At 42.3% G+C, this 16,971-nt stretch overlaps 1 protein-coding gene across 4 annotated transcripts; it reads left to right on the top strand.

Annotated features, from left to right (window-relative positions):
- The first annotated feature begins 62 nt into the window (after nt 1-62).
- STRA8 (stimulated by retinoic acid 8) lies at nt 63-15,487 on the top strand. Of its 4 annotated transcripts, XR_010610884.1 has the most exons (10): nt 83-165; nt 741-938; nt 2,684-2,759; nt 4,592-4,676; nt 5,072-5,224; nt 8,312-8,594; nt 9,843-9,919; nt 11,659-11,770; nt 14,051-14,128; nt 15,188-15,261. XR_010610884.1 is itself a non-coding variant. In XM_065671683.1 (9 exons), the coding sequence occupies exons 2-9, from the start codon at nt 747-749 to the stop codon at nt 15,260-15,262; spliced, it is 1,053 nt and encodes a 350-aa protein (XP_065527755.1). In that variant the 5' UTR covers nt 63-133; nt 741-746; the 3' UTR covers nt 15,263-15,487. The 4 variants fall into 4 exon arrangements, 3 of the variants coding, with proteins under 3 accessions (XP_065527755.1, XP_065527771.1, XP_065527745.1); XM_065671683.1 differs by lacking the exon at nt 14,051-14,128 and having other exon boundaries at nt 63-133; nt 15,188-15,487; XM_065671699.1 differs by lacking the exon at nt 14,051-14,128 and having other exon boundaries at nt 8,312-8,393; nt 15,188-15,487.
- Nucleotides 15,488-16,971: the final 1,484 nt, after the last annotated feature.

Genomic DNA, 16,971 nt, shown 5'->3' with positions numbered 1-16,971 from the left:
CAGGGCAGGGCGGGTTCGATCGATCGTTCGATCGCTCGATCGCTCTGTCGATCCACGGAAGCTTCCGGCGGATGCCCGCAGGGGCTTATCCGGGCCGGCCTTTTCCCTCCCGGCTGCAGAAGAAACGGCAGGGGTAGGCGTTCTTACCTCTAGGCCGTGCTTACGGTCAGTAATGGGGCAGGGAGTACTGGTCCGGTGCCAGGAAGGGCTTCCCAAGGCGGGCGATCTGGGCTCTGTCAGGCCGGAGGGGTGGCTGCAGCAGGCCCGGGTGGGCATGTATCTGGCCCTCTCAGACGTGTACATTTTGTACCAATGCCTGCTCAGATGTCACAGTTAATTGGAGAAAGAATTCCGGCGTGGAGAAGAAGTCTGTCTTTACCATTGGTGGGCCTGAGGAGCCTCAGCACAATGTGAAGCTGAGCCCCAGATAGCCCATGAAAATGCAGCATCAAGTCATCGTGGGGAAGGGTGCAGGAGATGGGGGGCTTGCCTCAGCTGTGTTTCACGCGGCCCAGTTTATCATTAGTGATAGGTTAGGCCTTAGTCAGTACTTAGAGGTGACATCCCTCAGGCAAAGAGAAGATTTCAAACTCCATTACTTCCTGTGGAAAAATGAGCTGGAGTGCCCTTTTCAGTCACCCAAGCTTGCCTTTTTCGTCAGTCCACTATGCAGTCTTTAAGGTTTCTTTTTCTTCACTTACTTACATATTTATTCAATATAAATAAATATTGCATTGCAGCTTTTGATGGAGACAACTGGAGGCTGTAGGAAGACGCATGCCAGAGTGAATCCCAGTCCCCTGAGACAACTGCAAGTGGCAGAGCCTCACGTGGCCAAGCGGCGCTCATCACAGGCACGCCACCGGGCTACGCTGGCAAACCTCTTCAGCGGCTTGCAGGAGGCTGTTTTGTCCCGGTCAGGCAGTTCAGCGTCAAAGGTGCGCAGCAGTGACTATTTCTTTGTGCAGTGCTTGTTATACGTGGGTGTGCTTAAATTTAACCAGGTTCCTTAGGATGGCCACTGTATCTTTATGGATGCCAGTCTGTATGTAATTTCACTCTGTGCAGCTTTCCTCGATTGCATTTACTTTAAAGCAGGCAGGTCAGTGTAAGAAAATTGCTCGCTTTGTAATCTATGGATCATGGGTTTATCATGGGCTCTGTCTGCACTTTTCTCAGATGGTTTTTGCAGCTTCTTTATAGCTTTGCAGCTTCTTTATATTTTGTAAACAAACCAAGGGATCCCATGATGAAGTTATCTTCATTTTGCAGCATTTTGCTGTGAAATCAGAATAGTGTGTTTAAGGATTAAGAGAATAAGTTGTAGGGGAGGGAGTAATTCATTCAGCCTTATGAGGCTGAATGCACTCTGTGTTCAACACACTGGAAAAATAAGTCAGGAAAAAACAACCACCAGTACTGTTTATTTGTCTCTACTAAACTAAAACAAAAAAAAACAAACCCAACAAACCAAAACCCCCAAAATTATTTCCTTAAAATTGTTTATAAAGATAAAATTGACCCAAAAATGCTACTGGAAGGACGGATATTACCATTCTCAAGGCAGAGGAATAAACACGGGGAATCCTTTTTATCCTCGACTCTACCGCTACTTCATTTAGTAAGATCGGTTACTTTCAGTTTTCCAGTTTGTAAAATGGAGAGCATAATGATTGCTTAGGAAGGTAATTGTCCTTGTAAATGGTTTTGAGGCTCCGAACATACAAAATACTGCTATCTGGGGCTTGTGCCTGCTGAGCACCTTACATCTCGTGCAGGTTGAGGTAAGAGTTCAGTTTGCCATGTTCTGAACAAGATGCAAGTTAAGCTGAAATCACCATTATCCCAGAAGCCAGGACTAAACAGATACTTATTTTGTCTAGTCTAAGGGGACTATCTTCACATCAATTCTTGAAACTGCATTTTCATACTATCATGTGCCCCTTGTGTGACACTTGGAGGCCAAGGAGGCTCAGTATCTTTGAGAGCCTAAACACAGACATTCACTTGTAATCCCAGTGGCTAGTGTCTGGCTAAAATATCCCATGTGAAAACTCTACAAGATATTCATCCTGCCTATGGCGATTGTGGATCGTGTCACCAATCACATAAATCTTGAAATATTTTTGAGCTGCATATGTTTAAATGTATTGGCCATATGTTCTCATCTGTATTTTCTATAAATGATGGAATGATGTGCAGCAAACTGAAGTTGTTCCAGTTTACATAAGTGTAGCTGAGACTACAACAGGGCAAAGGCTTCTCCTAGCAAAATTCTCATGGGAAATGATTAGTAAAGTCTTATGCCTGAAGTTTGTAGATATCCAGCAAGACTTCACAGCATAGTATTTCTGGACATGCTCCAAGAAGAGAGTGAGCCAAACAAGACCATTTGCTGATGAAAGAAGGTCAGAGTTAAGTAGCAGATGTCTATGTAACTAGATGTTATGTGTTTGTATTGCATAATATAATATATATTTATATCCTATATTTAAGTTTGCTCTGGTATTAGTTTTTCATATGCACGACGGTTGCTGGTGAAAAAACACAGTTGTTTTCACGGAGACATTGATATAACTGAAGGTCGAAATGAAGGAAAAGTGAAGAAAGCAACCAAGCTATGTTAAAATATGAATCTAGTCAGAGCAGAGAGCAGTCAGTTCTCATTTCTTCTTATGTTCAGTATCAGGTTTTGCGTAAGGCTAAGAAATCTATCCAGAAGCTGGAGCAAACCTTGGGCTCTTTGCTGAAGATGAAAGGTAACTGTATGCAACTGCATGCAACTGCATTTGCCGTGGACAGAGTGCCTGGACTTGTTTTGTTAATTTATTTGTTAAATAGAGACAGATAGGTACACGACTGAGCCCATTAAAACATTAAACTGTGGCTTTAGTTGTAGCAGTAAGCAGGAGATAGCAAAAAGTGTATTGACCTACTAATCACTGCACCTCAGAAATCCCCCTCTGACTCTCAGTTGTTCCTACCCCTTCCTCAGCCTACGTGAAGGAAGGAAACAAGTAATTCCTGCTAACCCATGGCAGCAAGTAGTTCAGGTGGAGTGCCCTTGTCTCCCTTCTGCCAATTCACCCCTGTCAGGTTTGGGGCTGGCGTGGGTCCCCAGGCTGCATGCTTGGGCTCCCACTGAGAGGCTGCAGGAGCGTGTGTGCTCCTCGCAGCTGCAGCAACATGGCACAGTCCAAGTTGAGCCCAGCCAGGACTTAAACTTCAGAACAGCAGGCTCTGGGTGAGGTAAAGGAGGGGGACAGAGAAGCTTTTGAGGATTTCCTAGAATAGGAAACAGAGCCTCTAATTAAGAACCTCTTATAGAAATGGGTAAGAGAGATGCCACAGTTTTGTTTTTTTTCAGCGTGATGGGTCATCTTCATGCACTCTTCCATTATCACTTGTGACAGCATGCATCACACTAGTCTAGTGTGTGCTGTCAGCAGTTGAGGCAGCTCCCACTTTGGAACTTCACACCCTTGCCAACATGCCTTCTGTTTACTGATGCTGGCTACTGCCCTCAGTGGCAGCAAGTAGGACTGGGGGCTGATAGGGTAGAGACTTTGGCTGTATTTTTATGTCCCTTCAAGTGTGCAAATTAATGTTGGCTAGAAAAAATGCCCAGACATTGCTATTCTTTCAACTTGCTCCTCCCAATAATTTGCTACTCTTAGGAGTCCCAGTGCTTAAAATGAGCAATTTCCTCTGTGTGCACATTCTTTGATAAATCATAAAAGTCAGCCATAGGCAGAGGGAGTAGTTTGACAGAGTAAACCTCTCTTATGAAGAGAGGCTGAAAGAGTTCAGTCTGGAGAAGAGAAGGCTCAGGGGAGACCTTGTAACAGTCTTCTAATACATAAAGGGGGCCTACAAGAAATCTGGAGACAGACTTTTTACAAGGGCATGTAGTGACAGGACAAGGGGGAATGGATTTAAACTGAAAGAAGGTAGGTTTATATTAGATATTAGGAAGAAATTCTTTACTGTGAGGGTGGTGAGGCACTGGCACAGGTTGCCCAGAGAAGCTGTGGCTGCCCCATCCCTGGCAGTGTTCAAGGCCAGGTTGGACGGGGCTTTGAGCAACCTGGTGTGGTAGAAGGTGTCCCTGCTCATGGCAGGGGGTTGGAACCAGATGATATTTAAGGTCCTATCCAACACAAACTGTTCTATTGTTTTATAAAATTGAAGGGATCACAAGCAGTGAGGCTGGTTGAGGAGAGTTTGGAAGTAAACTTCCCCTTGCATTTACTTGCATATAAGTACAATTCATACTGCTTGTGAATACTGTATTGACTAGTACTTGCCTGGACATTGATTTGCTGGTCGTTTTCACCATCAGGTCTATCAGACCAACATCAGGAAGAAGGTATCAATTCAAAGTTCCTCAATAATCATAACCCCCCATTACCCCCAATGGTAATTACATTGTAGAAGAGGCAGAAGTTTCTCCTTTTACATCATTTTTGCTTATGAAAAGCTCTGGCTTGTGAAGAACCAGTTGTTGAAATTACTCTGTTTGTTTTGGGCTGAGGGTGAGAGGGAAGCCTAGAGTGCCCTGATGTGACAGTAACTTTTCTGCTGACAACAGAATCTTTCAGTCTGGAGGATGGGAATCCATCTGGCTTGGAGGAAGTCAGGGAGGAATATGTCAAGAGGCACTTCAGCAATCACAGGTAAAGGCTTATGCCAAAGAAAGATACTATTTTGCACTTGTTTTCATCCCAGCATCTCTGAACCTCTTTGTCATTGTTGCTGTATTTCCAAGCAGAGGCCTTTCAGTGTGAGGTAAAGAGATTTCACCTGGACCCCTGTAATATCTGTGCTGTGAAAAAACACTCTAAGCATGTTGTTGGTCTCATTTCTAGTCAGTGCTTGTATTTCCTTCCCTCCTATGTAGCTGATCTCCAGCAAGGACTTCTCATTTGCCTGCAGACAAAAAGAGGGGGAGAAGGCTGGCTTGGGAAGAATGGCCCTTCACTCGGGAGTGAGCATGACAAGGATCTTATTAATTCAATTAATAAGTTGTTCATGTGGCTTTTTATTCTGTGTATTCTTGTGTTCTTTCCAGCACTGCATCAGCCTCCGAAGCTGTAAGTGAGAGTGACTCTTCTGTCTGGTATTTGATTCAAGAACACGAAAAGCCAACACTGGAAGAGGATAGGAAGCCAGAATTGATCCAGTCTTCAGACACTTCATCCCCGGATCTGGTGGAATTTGAACGGTAGATGCATCCCATGTTGACTTCAGTTTTTTAAGTTGTTTGAAATAGCACTGTGCATCCAGTTGCTGCTGTTCATGCAGCCCTACTGGAGCTTTTATCTGCCTTGCAGAAGCTTTATGCCAGCAATTTTAACCCTGCTGGTGATGAACCTGAGCACCTCCTAAGTCCCTTACCTGATACTCGCATGTCAATGGGCTCCCAGCATCATAGCAGCCCCCAGCTCTCCAGGCCTTGGAAAATCCCTGGGGATTTTCCACCCATCCTCAAGAAAGGGAAAAAATTTTCTTTTAAATATGTCAGTCCATGTGTGGCCATGTTTTACCACTGTCCATACTGCTTGCAGGGTCAGATGCAACAGACCTGCTAACAAAAGTGGTTCAATAGGCAAGCTCAGATGGAATAGGAGATTATTCATCCAGAATGCTTTATGTAGGTGCATGTCCGTGTGGCATCAGTACCACTATCAAGTTGTATCTCTGCAACAGGGCTAGATTTTAGGAATGTAAGAATTGATGTATGTCTAGCTGTATGTGTTCTGGGGAGGTGCAGGAACCAGGGGTAGAGGCAGACACTTTCCCCCACAGTGATGTTCATTCTGCCTGTAATAGCATTGTTATGAGGAGCTTGAACACTATTGCCCCTCACAGAAATAGACCTTTAGCTCCTGACAGCTTGCAGTACTTTTTTGTGGGATCAGAGCAGGATGAGGCTGGATCCCGTTAGGGAAGATCATGTAGTCCTCAGCCTTTGGGCTGCAAAATAGTGGTGGTCTGAAAGATACCAGAAAGCGCTCTTCAGAATGTCTGCAGCATGGCAGGGGGGAGAAGGGGAACCTAAACACCTATGTGTGTCAGACTTCTAGCTAGTGGGTGCAAGCCTGTGACCTCCTTTACAATCAGCTCCTAAGTGCCTGATGCAGGACCTCAAAATCAAAGACCACTGTTCTTGTGTCAGTGATCTATGTATTTTAGTCTCTGGTTGAAATGGTAAAATTACTGGGTTTATTTCGAAGTTATTGGTATCTTAAGACTGAGTACATTATTCATCACATTCTTCCTCTTGCTGTCAGACAGCACTAGGAGGTACTTAGACGTCATGGATGCTTTCCAAAAGCATAAATGATAATTTAGTTGTAAAGATTTGAGAAACAGATGGGTATCTAATCTATCCTGTACCATCAAGCAGTTTCACCCTAACCATTTCAGAGTTAAAAATATGCAGTGCAGGAGAATCCATAGGTGTGCCTGGCATCCTCTTCCACATAAACAAAAACTTCTGCGGTTCCTTCTTCTCTTTTCCTTTGAGCCGGTGCTTATTTATAAAATTCACTTAGATTATTGAGTTTTTCATCAAAGTGAGGCTTCAGTTGTGCCAGCAGATGGCACCAGCCTCCCGCTCCTGTTCCTGCTTTTGCTCCTGTGAGAATCAGAGGTGGCTGTAGTAAGGTATCATTTACAAGACCTTGAAATGTGCTGACTCGAGATTTTCTGGGGGAAGTAAGCTCTGCTTCATGAAAGCATGCATGACAGAGCCATAAACAGCTTCTTCACTGACGAGGTAGACCAGGGCCTGTACTGTATGAACTCTGGCAGTTATCCTACAGTCATATGGCAGACCGCAGTTGGTTCATAGCTAATTCTTCTCAAAAAATGGTCTTTTATAACAGGCATAAAACAATAGGGACTCTTCATCAAAGAAAATAACAGCCTTTTGGTGACTGCGTAATCATATTATTTGGCCAGCATCAGAAATGCTTTGAGCTTCAACTGGCTTGCCTTTTTTTTTTTCCCCCCATGTCCAGCAACAGGAGCTATATTGGTAGGGTACCCTGTCCAGTGCAAAGTGTTGTTGTATCCTTCCAGCCAGGAAGGAAATGGTTGAATCATGGTTCAAGCTTAATTTCTTTGGCAAAGCAGTCTAATGACCATTCATATTCTTCTGTTTGAGAAACTCCAGATCCTTTGTTTGGAGCTGGATATCCAGAATCTTTAGTGAGAGCAATACTGTACATGAGAATGCTTATTCTCCTTCTGTTATTTTGTCTCCCACAATGAAGGAAAATACTCCAGAGTGTGGAAACTGGAGTTTGAATATGTTTATGCTTGAGTGCAGAATCTTAAGATTTTTCGATATTGGTTTGCTGGAACAACTATGAGGAAAGGGGAGGAGAGGAGAAAATGAGAAAAGAAAGGAAAATGAGTAAAGAAAAGAGACTGAACTCTTCCGAGTTATTTTCTCTCATGCAATACTGTTCAGTTAATCAGGAAATGTGCTCATCTGGGACACCTTCAAGGAATCATTTTGAGCCCAAACTTAGTAAGAGTGACTGCTGTTTATACAACTCTTGGTTTGTACTCTTTTTATCTTGTTATTTTCATCTGAGAGGCTCTAAGCATTTAATTAACATAAAATAACCTTTCCAAAGTAGATATTATTATCCCTAGTTCACTGTGCCACACAGTGCTAACAGAAGAAGTGGGCTCATTCCGAGATTAGTAACAGGGTTGAAATTATGGCACATATGTTCCATTACAAATTTCACTACAGACTGCACAGAAGTCAGTCTTAAGGATGTGTTTCTTCAGATATAAAATGGAGGAAATTGAGCTCCTATGCTTATTTAAGTCAGAGCATCCAGACCTGGGGTAGTCTATCTGTATGTATAATACCTAATACATCAGGATATGGCCTCAGCCAAGGCTAAGTGTAGTGTGATGCCACTAAAAGTATAAAAAGTGAATTACAATGTAAAATCCTCAGATATAAAGGCAAGTAACTCAAAATTTATGAAATGCCAGAATGAAGTTTGCCTGTGCAACAAGTGCAGTGTGCAGTGCCTGGAGCTTCTGTTGTGAGGCAGCTTTGCTTGGACTGTGGCTAGAACCTGCCTCTTGCAGATGAAACCTTGGCAAAGAGTTGCTAAGATCTCCAAACAGTGTTGGAGAACCTGCAGTAATTGTATGAAGTCTTTGGGGGAGAGTGATTGAAGTTATGAATCAGAGCTACTCCCCAGGCTCCTGCTGAATTACAGTAAATGGCTGCATCATAGCCTGCTTTTAAAAGATGCTCACTTTCCGTTCATTGCAGATACCTGTATTTTTATAAGCACACAGTGGACCTACTGATAGAGCATGGAATTGTTTGCACTGAGGAGGTGCCTATTCCTGAGGTATCCACGGCTATTTCCCACCTCTGGCAAGAGCTTTCAGAAGACAGGAGAGACAGCATCTTGCAGTACTGTAGACAGAGAGATTTCCTCATGGATCCTAAGGTTGCTTGCCAGGAGCCTGCATGCACTGAAGGTAGTGTGAGGGACAGTCGAGGTAACAGTGAGGAAGCCAGTGATTCCTCAGTCTCCACACCAGAGGAAGTAAGTGTTCAGTAACATACATCTGCCTCTGAAACTCCAAGCTTTCAGATGCTAATTGGCTCTGCAGCTTTTAATTGTTAACATACAGTAGTTGCAATTAAGCTTTCCCAAGACCACTTGAATGCGAAAAGTGAAAACAATAAGTAGTCTTTGAGTAAGTGTCTGCACTAAATTCTCTCTTGGTAAAAGAGAATTGTCTCCTTGGCAAGCTATAGGAGTGCAGTGGTAGTAATCCTGATAGTCTCCACTGACCTGTAGTTTTTGTGCTAAGTAACAGTTAAATTTGCTCTAACTTGCTCCAGGGGTAGGAAGCAAGGACAAGAATTACGCAGTTACTGTTCTCTGCAAACTCTCCAAGGAGCACAGATGATCTAAATCCAGAAGGAATACCCAGTTTGCCAAGGCCTGCTGTGTTTTGGGTTGTGTGGCTTTTTTTCATCAAAGCACTTGGTAGCAAAGAGAAAGTTCCAGTGGTACAGGGCTAATGACTGCCTGTGTCGTGCACCTCTGCAGAGCGAAGAACTTAGTGACTGAGTAGACCGGGGCATTTGTTAAAAAGAGATGAAATAACAGCCAACTCTTTGTAAACTGTTCCTGGAGCACTGATTACTTAAGCAACTAGTTGCTCAAAGATGTGTAATTTTATTAGCTGCAGATGCCTACCTTTAGCATGTAAGTAAATGGTATTGACAAGTTCTTTTTGAGTCACATGACACAACTTATATTGCTGACCTCCTTAGGAAATGTCATGGGGGTGTTGCATGTACAGTACTTTCTGGCACAGAAAATGTGTGAACTTCATTATGGCAGAGTAAACTAATGAGTTCATCAGTCTGTCGCAGGGAGCATCTAAATTCCTTTGCAAGCCATGTCACACACACTGGAATGAGATTTGGGGAGACTGAGGTCTCCAGCCAGAAGCAGCAGCCCATGGTCAAGTCTCTAAAGCACTGATACAGTTCATGTTTTTTACTGATTTTTGGGAGATGTAATGTTAAGTCTAATTCCTAGAAGCTGAAACACAGACTGAAGGGAATGTACTAACCTTATGTTCCTAGTCATGAAATAAGGTTATTCCCTATTAATCCTGTCTTCACAAAACCCTCTTGGTTTACTCTAGCCGTAAGCATACTTGTAAAAGGAAAGAAATAATATCATGCTTTTAAAAGCTTCATTTTTAAAAATTATCTACTAGGTAGAACTTCTAGGTGGCTGAATATGTTGACATCTGAAGTGTTTCTCCAATAGGTAATGTTTGAAGATGCATTTGATGTTGCTGCTGGTTTCCTTGACAGAAGTGAGACTCAAGGAATGTCTAGCGAGAGGTAAATTGCAAACTCACCCCTTTTGCTAGACAGACTAAGTTAGTAGCCCACTATCAATTCTCCATGGCAAGTTTTCTGCATAGTAAGGCAATAGCCTAGCTTCTCTTTTTGTGCCTGATTTTTAGTAAATGGTTACAATAGCAGCCTCCAGCAATTGTGCTCATAATAATACTGTCTCTTAAGGTGCATAAGTGAAATGATTAATAGGCATTTACGACAGAATTAGTAAGAATCACTTACTAAGAACACCCCATCACTTCAAAGTAACTAGGGTCCTTCTCATTTTCTTCACTACTCTGCATAGCTTTCCATCTTTTCAAATTACAGTATTTGTAATACTTTCCTTTTCTCTCTCTCACTTACCAGGTCTAGGAGGACTATAAGGCATTCCCTGGATAAGTCAGCTAATCATAAACTCTACCCACGTTTAATGACAAAAAAGATAATTTTCTAACATTGTCTCCCGTACCTTTTTCAAGTACCCCAATTCAATCACAAGGAAGTGATCAAGCTAAAGTGTGGTTGACATGAGTAGTTACATGAAAGAAATACAAGACCTATTAAATAGAAACATCTTTTTCCTCTACAGGTCAGATGAGTTACCTAAAAGAGAACATGTCAGATGCAAAGCTGGCACTGCCTTTGATTTTTCAGACCAAAGAAAGAAAAGGGTGCTTTCCTGAAGAGGAAAATCACATTAAAACTCATCTTTATGCATTCTTGCTACTTCATTAGGATTGTTTCTTTTTGCAAATAGTGTTTTTATTCTGGGTTTGGTTTTGGTTTGGTTTGGGTTTTTTTTAATCCCTTTTCCTACTTATTTTTCCGTATTTAGAGTTCTTTAGTGTGAATCTCTTTTACCACCATTCCACCTTGCACTTCCAGAGCAGAATGAATGGAAAAAAGGCTGTTTTGGCTGTTGATCAGAATATGCTTGAATATATAATAGGGCTTAAGAAATACGGATCTATTAAATAACATTTATTAGGTCACAATTGTTGTTTGTTTTTAAAATAAGATTAACTATTCCTTAATACTGCAGTGTATTGCCATCATCTTTGCAATCTGTTTTAGGTCCCAAATTAGATTAGTATTTCAGTAGTCAACATTTATGCTCTTCTCTTCCTTCCCTGTCGCTCTGTGCCTTGTAATTCTAGACAGAGACATGATGGCAGAACTTTGTAAAATTCCAGGGAGGATATAGAGGAGAGGAACAAAATTCATTGCTTTTTTGACAGAAGTACCTGTTACCTGAACACAAACCTGCCAGTGATAGCTAATATGTCATTTCATGACTACACGTTACTGCATTCACTCAAAAACTTTACAAAAGAAGTCAAAGCTGTTTCTCTAAACAACCCTAAAAAATTACACCAACAAATAACCATTGTTGCTCTCTGTTGTAATGGATAGATACTTCTCCCCAAAACAATGTTACTAAAGCTGTTATGTGGATCTATTTGTTGTGATTCTGGTTTCTTCTATTGCCATTCTCTTTCCTTACATATTTTCCTTGCATTTGATAGAAAGTATCTATCTCATCAGTACATCTATTTCCACCCTTCCCTGTCTTGCTTGGCTATTGTATTTAATATCAGAATCATCTTGAAAACAATTTGAATATTTTTTTAATTTATAAGAAAAATATGAAGGAGAGAAAGTAAAAATATGGAAAAGCTAAAGTAGGAGGAGAAATGAAGGAATGGAAAGTTGAATGTATTGTCTGGTTCCATTTTCAGTTCAGCATTTGCAAGCTGCACTTACGAAAATCCAAAGGAGCACCACATGCTCTATCGGCAGATCACTGACTTCCTAAAAAAACTCTTCTTTGCTGATACACAGTTTTGCCAGGTAAGCTTTGCCAAAGGATTTCTTATAGAAACAATATGTTTCTGTCATTGTCAAAAAAGGATTTCTGTTTTCTGTGCTTCTGATCATATTGTCCAGAATCATTACAAATGACAACTTGGGGCTCATCACTTCAGATGTGTCATTTCAAAAGGTCAGTAGGATTGCCTTTGTAAGAAGCAAAGTGTGAGGTGTTTATAGTGCTTAGAAATTATTCAAAATGGCAAATTATATGAGGATCTCTCTTTTTTTTTTGTTTTCATGAAAGCATCTGAGCAGGCGAAGCTGACTTTGCAGTCCTCCATTAACACTCAGATGCTCCATTCTGAGCTCAGTAGGACCACCTTCTCCTTGTCTGGGTGCCAGGTTCCCTAGGCTGAGCCATCTGCTGGAAGGCCTTAGGAGTAGGGTATTCATGTTCTTGAAAGAACTGATAAACAGCTGCTGAGCTGCCTCTTAACTTCAGCCTTACAGTTGCAGGTTCCCTGAGCCAGAAGTCATGGTGTTTGCATTCTTGCCCTCCTCCCAAGGAGGTGGCTCAGAGCTTGCACGTAGGTGGACAAGCAAAAGGGAGATAGATACACCTCAGCCAGAGTTGCTTGTTTGGATTCAGAGTCAATTGTACCTCCACAGTAGCCACTCTTTTGCTATTTTCCATCACCTATATTCCACCCAGTCTTTGTTACTTGAGCAGATGCTCCTTTGAAGGAAATAGAGTGTTTCTGATGAGGGGTAACTGGGACAGAAAACTAAGCAGAAACTAGTGATGCACCACTAAGCATGTAGCAACTGCTGCATGCCACTTGATTCCCCCCATCTCAGAGAGACAGTAGCACTAAAGGAAGCTCAGAAAATGGCAGCAGGCACACCAAAAGGCATTAAAGAGGAGCAACTAAGTAGGACTTCTCCACAAAAAAGACTGACATGTACTGTGAGAGAATTTTGGTCTGAAATGGTGTGGAGTTGGTACCCAAAACAATTATTCATTGTGTCTAACACAAGAATAACTAGAAAACACTAATTAAGAAAAATTAAAAAAGAAAAAAACAACTCAACATTAAAAAACACTTGCACATGAAAATTATCAGATTTAACTCCTGAACATCAATCCATTGACAATTACTAAATCTGAAGGTCCAGATACAATTTCCAGCTCAGAAGGTCCTCACAGCACAGTTTGCCATAATGTCGGAGTATATATTGTGGAACAGAGCACAGTGCATGCACAGTTCTTGGACTTTTTGCCTGAACATCCACTCCCGGCCTTTGTCAGAGACCAAGCACTGATCTACACAGCCTTATTACATAGAATAACTATGTTCTGCATCAGAGCTCTTCCGTATTTATGTAAATGACCACGAACTGTGCAGGCCTAGAAAACAAAGGTACAGTATTTTCCAGTTTTAAATTCCTTTTGTGAAAGTCATTCCTGGCAGCATTAAGTGGTCCCATTTTGTCCTTCTGCTTGGTGCTGCATTGTTATGTGTGAGCCCAAGTCCTTCCCACAGCTCCCAGATGAGGTGGTATAAGAGACAGTATCCCTTTCAAGCTTTGAAAAGGGACATTTGGAATAAGACTAGGAAAATACGAGTAATGGGAAGACAAGCAGGAAAAGAAGCTTAAGTACTGCAGATTGGCAGTTGACTGAGCTCCCTGAATCCAAAAGGAAATAAAAGGATGTGTGCACTTCTTTTAGGGAGGAACTTTGAGTTGTCTGTGATAAGACAATAAAAACAGTGTGTGAGCAGAAATCAAGGCTAGGGAGTACTGATGATAAGAAGGTCAGAGTCTGTTTTGGTTTAGAGAACTGCAGTGCAGCAAATCGCACCAAGAGGCAAAAAAAAACCGATTTTTTTTTTTTGTTTGTTTGTTTTGAGAGCAGAAATTCGGCTCCATCTCAAACAAATTGAGGCAGTTATGGAAGCAGTTGTATAGATAACTAACCCAAGCAGCAGCAGACACCTCAGTATAGGCTACATACATTACCCCAGAAATTGGGCTACTTGGAGCATCAGAGACTCTTGGATTTGACAGGGAAAGGAGCTCTTCCTGCCCACTGAACCCCATCCCTTGATGCAGTACCTATGCTAGTGCTACACTAGCCCAAGAGTCTGGGCAGTGCTGAGATAAGTTATCCCAAGGATAATGTGAAGTCTTGGTGCACTGTGCACATACTTTGTAGAAGACATAGCGGTGGGTAGCAGGTACAGTACCAAGGCAAGGCATGCAGTTTGCACCTAACTGAAATAGAAAAGACAGCTTATGGTCTCCTTTCATCTGCAGAGCTGATGAGGTGATGGGTTTTATTGCTGCTCAACATATGCCAGTGCTATGTAACGCCATTTCTGGATAACTGTCCAGGTACAAAGTATTACTATTGCATTGTGTATATTCCGGATTTTGTAATCTCAGATCCACTGAGCGCAGCCTTTCTTGAACTGCTGTCCTGGCTCTCAAGCCTGCCGAGGGCATGCACCCCATTGGTATAAAATGTTTGAGAAAGGCTTTTGCACAAGAGGAGAGAGTAAATCATTTGGACAAGGATGGGGAGGGCTCTTAAAAGGATAGTGACCCAAAAATGAGAACAGGAGCATACTTCCATCATAGATGGTAGAGAAATATTTTTGAGTGTGAGATTAAAGCCGTCTTGTCATTTTTCAAGAGCTGTTGTCTTAAGGTCACATAAGAGATGTGTAGCAGCAAAAGTAGTAAAGAATTAGTTTAGGTTGAGGTCGAAAGGTTTTACAGTAAGTAAAAATCTGAGGGTCTTTTTCTAAATGGCACTGAGGGCTTTTGCTTCTTCAAAGGCCCAATTTCTGTTAAAACTACAGATTTTTAGGTGAGACACTTAAAAAGAAAGTTGGATTTAGTGCTCCTTACACTATTTATTTTTTAAATGGCACCTATTTTTAAAAAGTAGTTTTGCCCTAAAGAGTCTTGCATCCGTGCAGAAGGTAGACTAGATGGAATGCAGACATGAACACTTTTCTCTCCTACACTTACATTTTTCTGAAGAGCCACTTTCTCTCTGTAAACTGGTGAAAGACAAAACTATTTCCTGTTGTTGCTAAAAGAGCAGCAAAGCCTGAAGTCAGTAGAAATTAAGGGCTTACAAGGAAGCTCTCATATCTTCAGAGCCTGTTACACGACCCACTTGCTACCACACTCGGGCCCAGTTGTCTAAATTACATTGATAGACACAAGGTGGAGCCCTGTGATTTTAGAAAGAAATTGGTTGAAGATTTGAGCTATTCTTCATCTGGCACCTCAGGCACCTGGCAAGTGCTGATTTGCTGATTCAGAGGAGGGCTCATGACACATCAGCTGGCACATGTCAGCACTTGACCAACCCACTGTATATTTGAAATACAATCAGCTCCTGTAGTTTTTAACCCTGCTTGACTTTGGGGGGGCTTTCAGGAAGAAGATCTTCAGTTTGATTATGAGACTGTCATGCTGAGGTGCACCGAGACCTTCGATGACGAAGATTTCTAAACAGTTTCTCTGCTTGCTAAAGTTTTGCCAAGCATTTCTGGGTACACCAAGAGACTGCACCTCTTTCAGTGAAGCACCTCTCGCTGAGCAGAGTGTGGAGACACTGTGTTAAAGTGGTTTGTTATGGTTAATTTCCCATTCCCTCATCAGTGCTTCTTGGTGTATCGGTTGAGTAATTTATACCTTTGTTACAGGTTTTAGATATTTATAAAATGTTAAGAAATACTTCGGTCTATTGCTTTTTAATGCTTAACCTCGCTTCACAGGTAAACTGAGCCATGTACAGTTAAGTGACTTGCCTAGCATAAGCTGTGAAAGAGCTGCAGAGAGGTCACATTAGGCTACTCACCCTCATAGGATGCAGGTCTCAAACTGCAACCTGCAAAAATCACAAAGTGCCTGCACCCTTGCAGTGATTACTGTTCTGGTACAATTTTTCAGCTCAGGCTGACAAGGAGAGAGGGATTGCCTCACAGAGAGATGAGGCTCTTGCATCTCTTTCTAAGGACAGCAGCAGTGACTACGCATTTCCAAATCAGCTGGCCAGGGCAGTCACAGTAATACACTGGTTTATTTACTTTTGCAAAGTGTGTAAAGCTGAGTGGTCAGCCCTGTGCTCTTCTGTCACGTTTCATTCTTTGATGAGTAATGCTGCTCAGATAGTGTCTCAGAATTAAAAATGCTGTGAAGATGAATAAAATCCTTTATATCTCAGAATTATGTTCAAGGGTTAACAGCCTTTCTTTATTAGCCCTTCATCCCCCCCTTTTGAAGACCAGTTCAGGACAGAAGTTAGAGAATAGAATATTTCATTTTCAAATGGCTTTCAGCCTGCCAAGTACTAGGGGAGGCAGTTTTAAATGGATACCATACACTATGGAGATGCATTCCTTTGATCGTTACATATGCTTCACTAGCAGAATTTTAGGCTAAGCCTGGCCTGAACAGTAGTGCGAAACAACAGGTGTATTCAGGGAATGTGAAAATAATAACCCCTCCAAAAGGTAGCAGGCTTTGTGGAGGCGTTCCGACATTAAGGAGAAGATCAAGAACTTATTACTTTGGTCCCTCCTGTTGCATGATCATAGTTTACAAGAGTGCAAGCCCGTACATCCTCTCCTGTAGAGCCACCACTACACAGACAATAGCTGTTCTGCCCTGGTGTGCAGGAGGGCTGCTCTGCCTTGGCAGGGAAGCAGCCTTAATTCCTGAGCGTGTTATTGCTGCGTGCAGCGCAGCAGCCCCTCACTTTACAACACATTGAGCACAACATAGAATCTTAGAATGGTTGAAATTGGAAGGGACTTTAAGGATGATCTAATTCTAACCTCTCTGCCACAGGCAGGGACACCTTCCACTAGATCAGGTTGCTGAAAGCCCCACCCAGCCTGGCCTTGATCACTGCCAGGGATGGGGCATTCACAACACAGGGCAGTCCTACTGCCCAGGTCCCATCTTTTTATGAGAAAGCTGTGAAAATGAGGCTCTGATTAGCTGTTCTAGAGCCAATGCACCTTTGTATGAGCAAATATCCATCAACAGGTCTCCTCAGCCAGAACAGCAGGAGCATGTGCTGTGACTCCCCAGTTGGCTGGCTGCCTCTCTGCACAGCTGCAAGCAGGGTGACCCCACTCCTGGTTGGAATCAGGTCTTGCTGTGCTTAGGATTCAACAGTAGCCCAAAGGGTAGTAGAGTCAACAGGTAGCTGG

Source organism: Lathamus discolor, chromosome 1 (genome assembly GCF_037157495.1).
Source record: "Lathamus discolor isolate bLatDis1 chromosome 1, bLatDis1.hap1, whole genome shotgun sequence".
Taxonomy (NCBI): domain Eukaryota; kingdom Metazoa; phylum Chordata; class Aves; order Psittaciformes; family Psittacidae; genus Lathamus; species Lathamus discolor.
The sequence above is the reverse complement of the archived record's forward strand: the minus strand, read 5'-3'. Positions and strand labels throughout refer to the sequence as shown.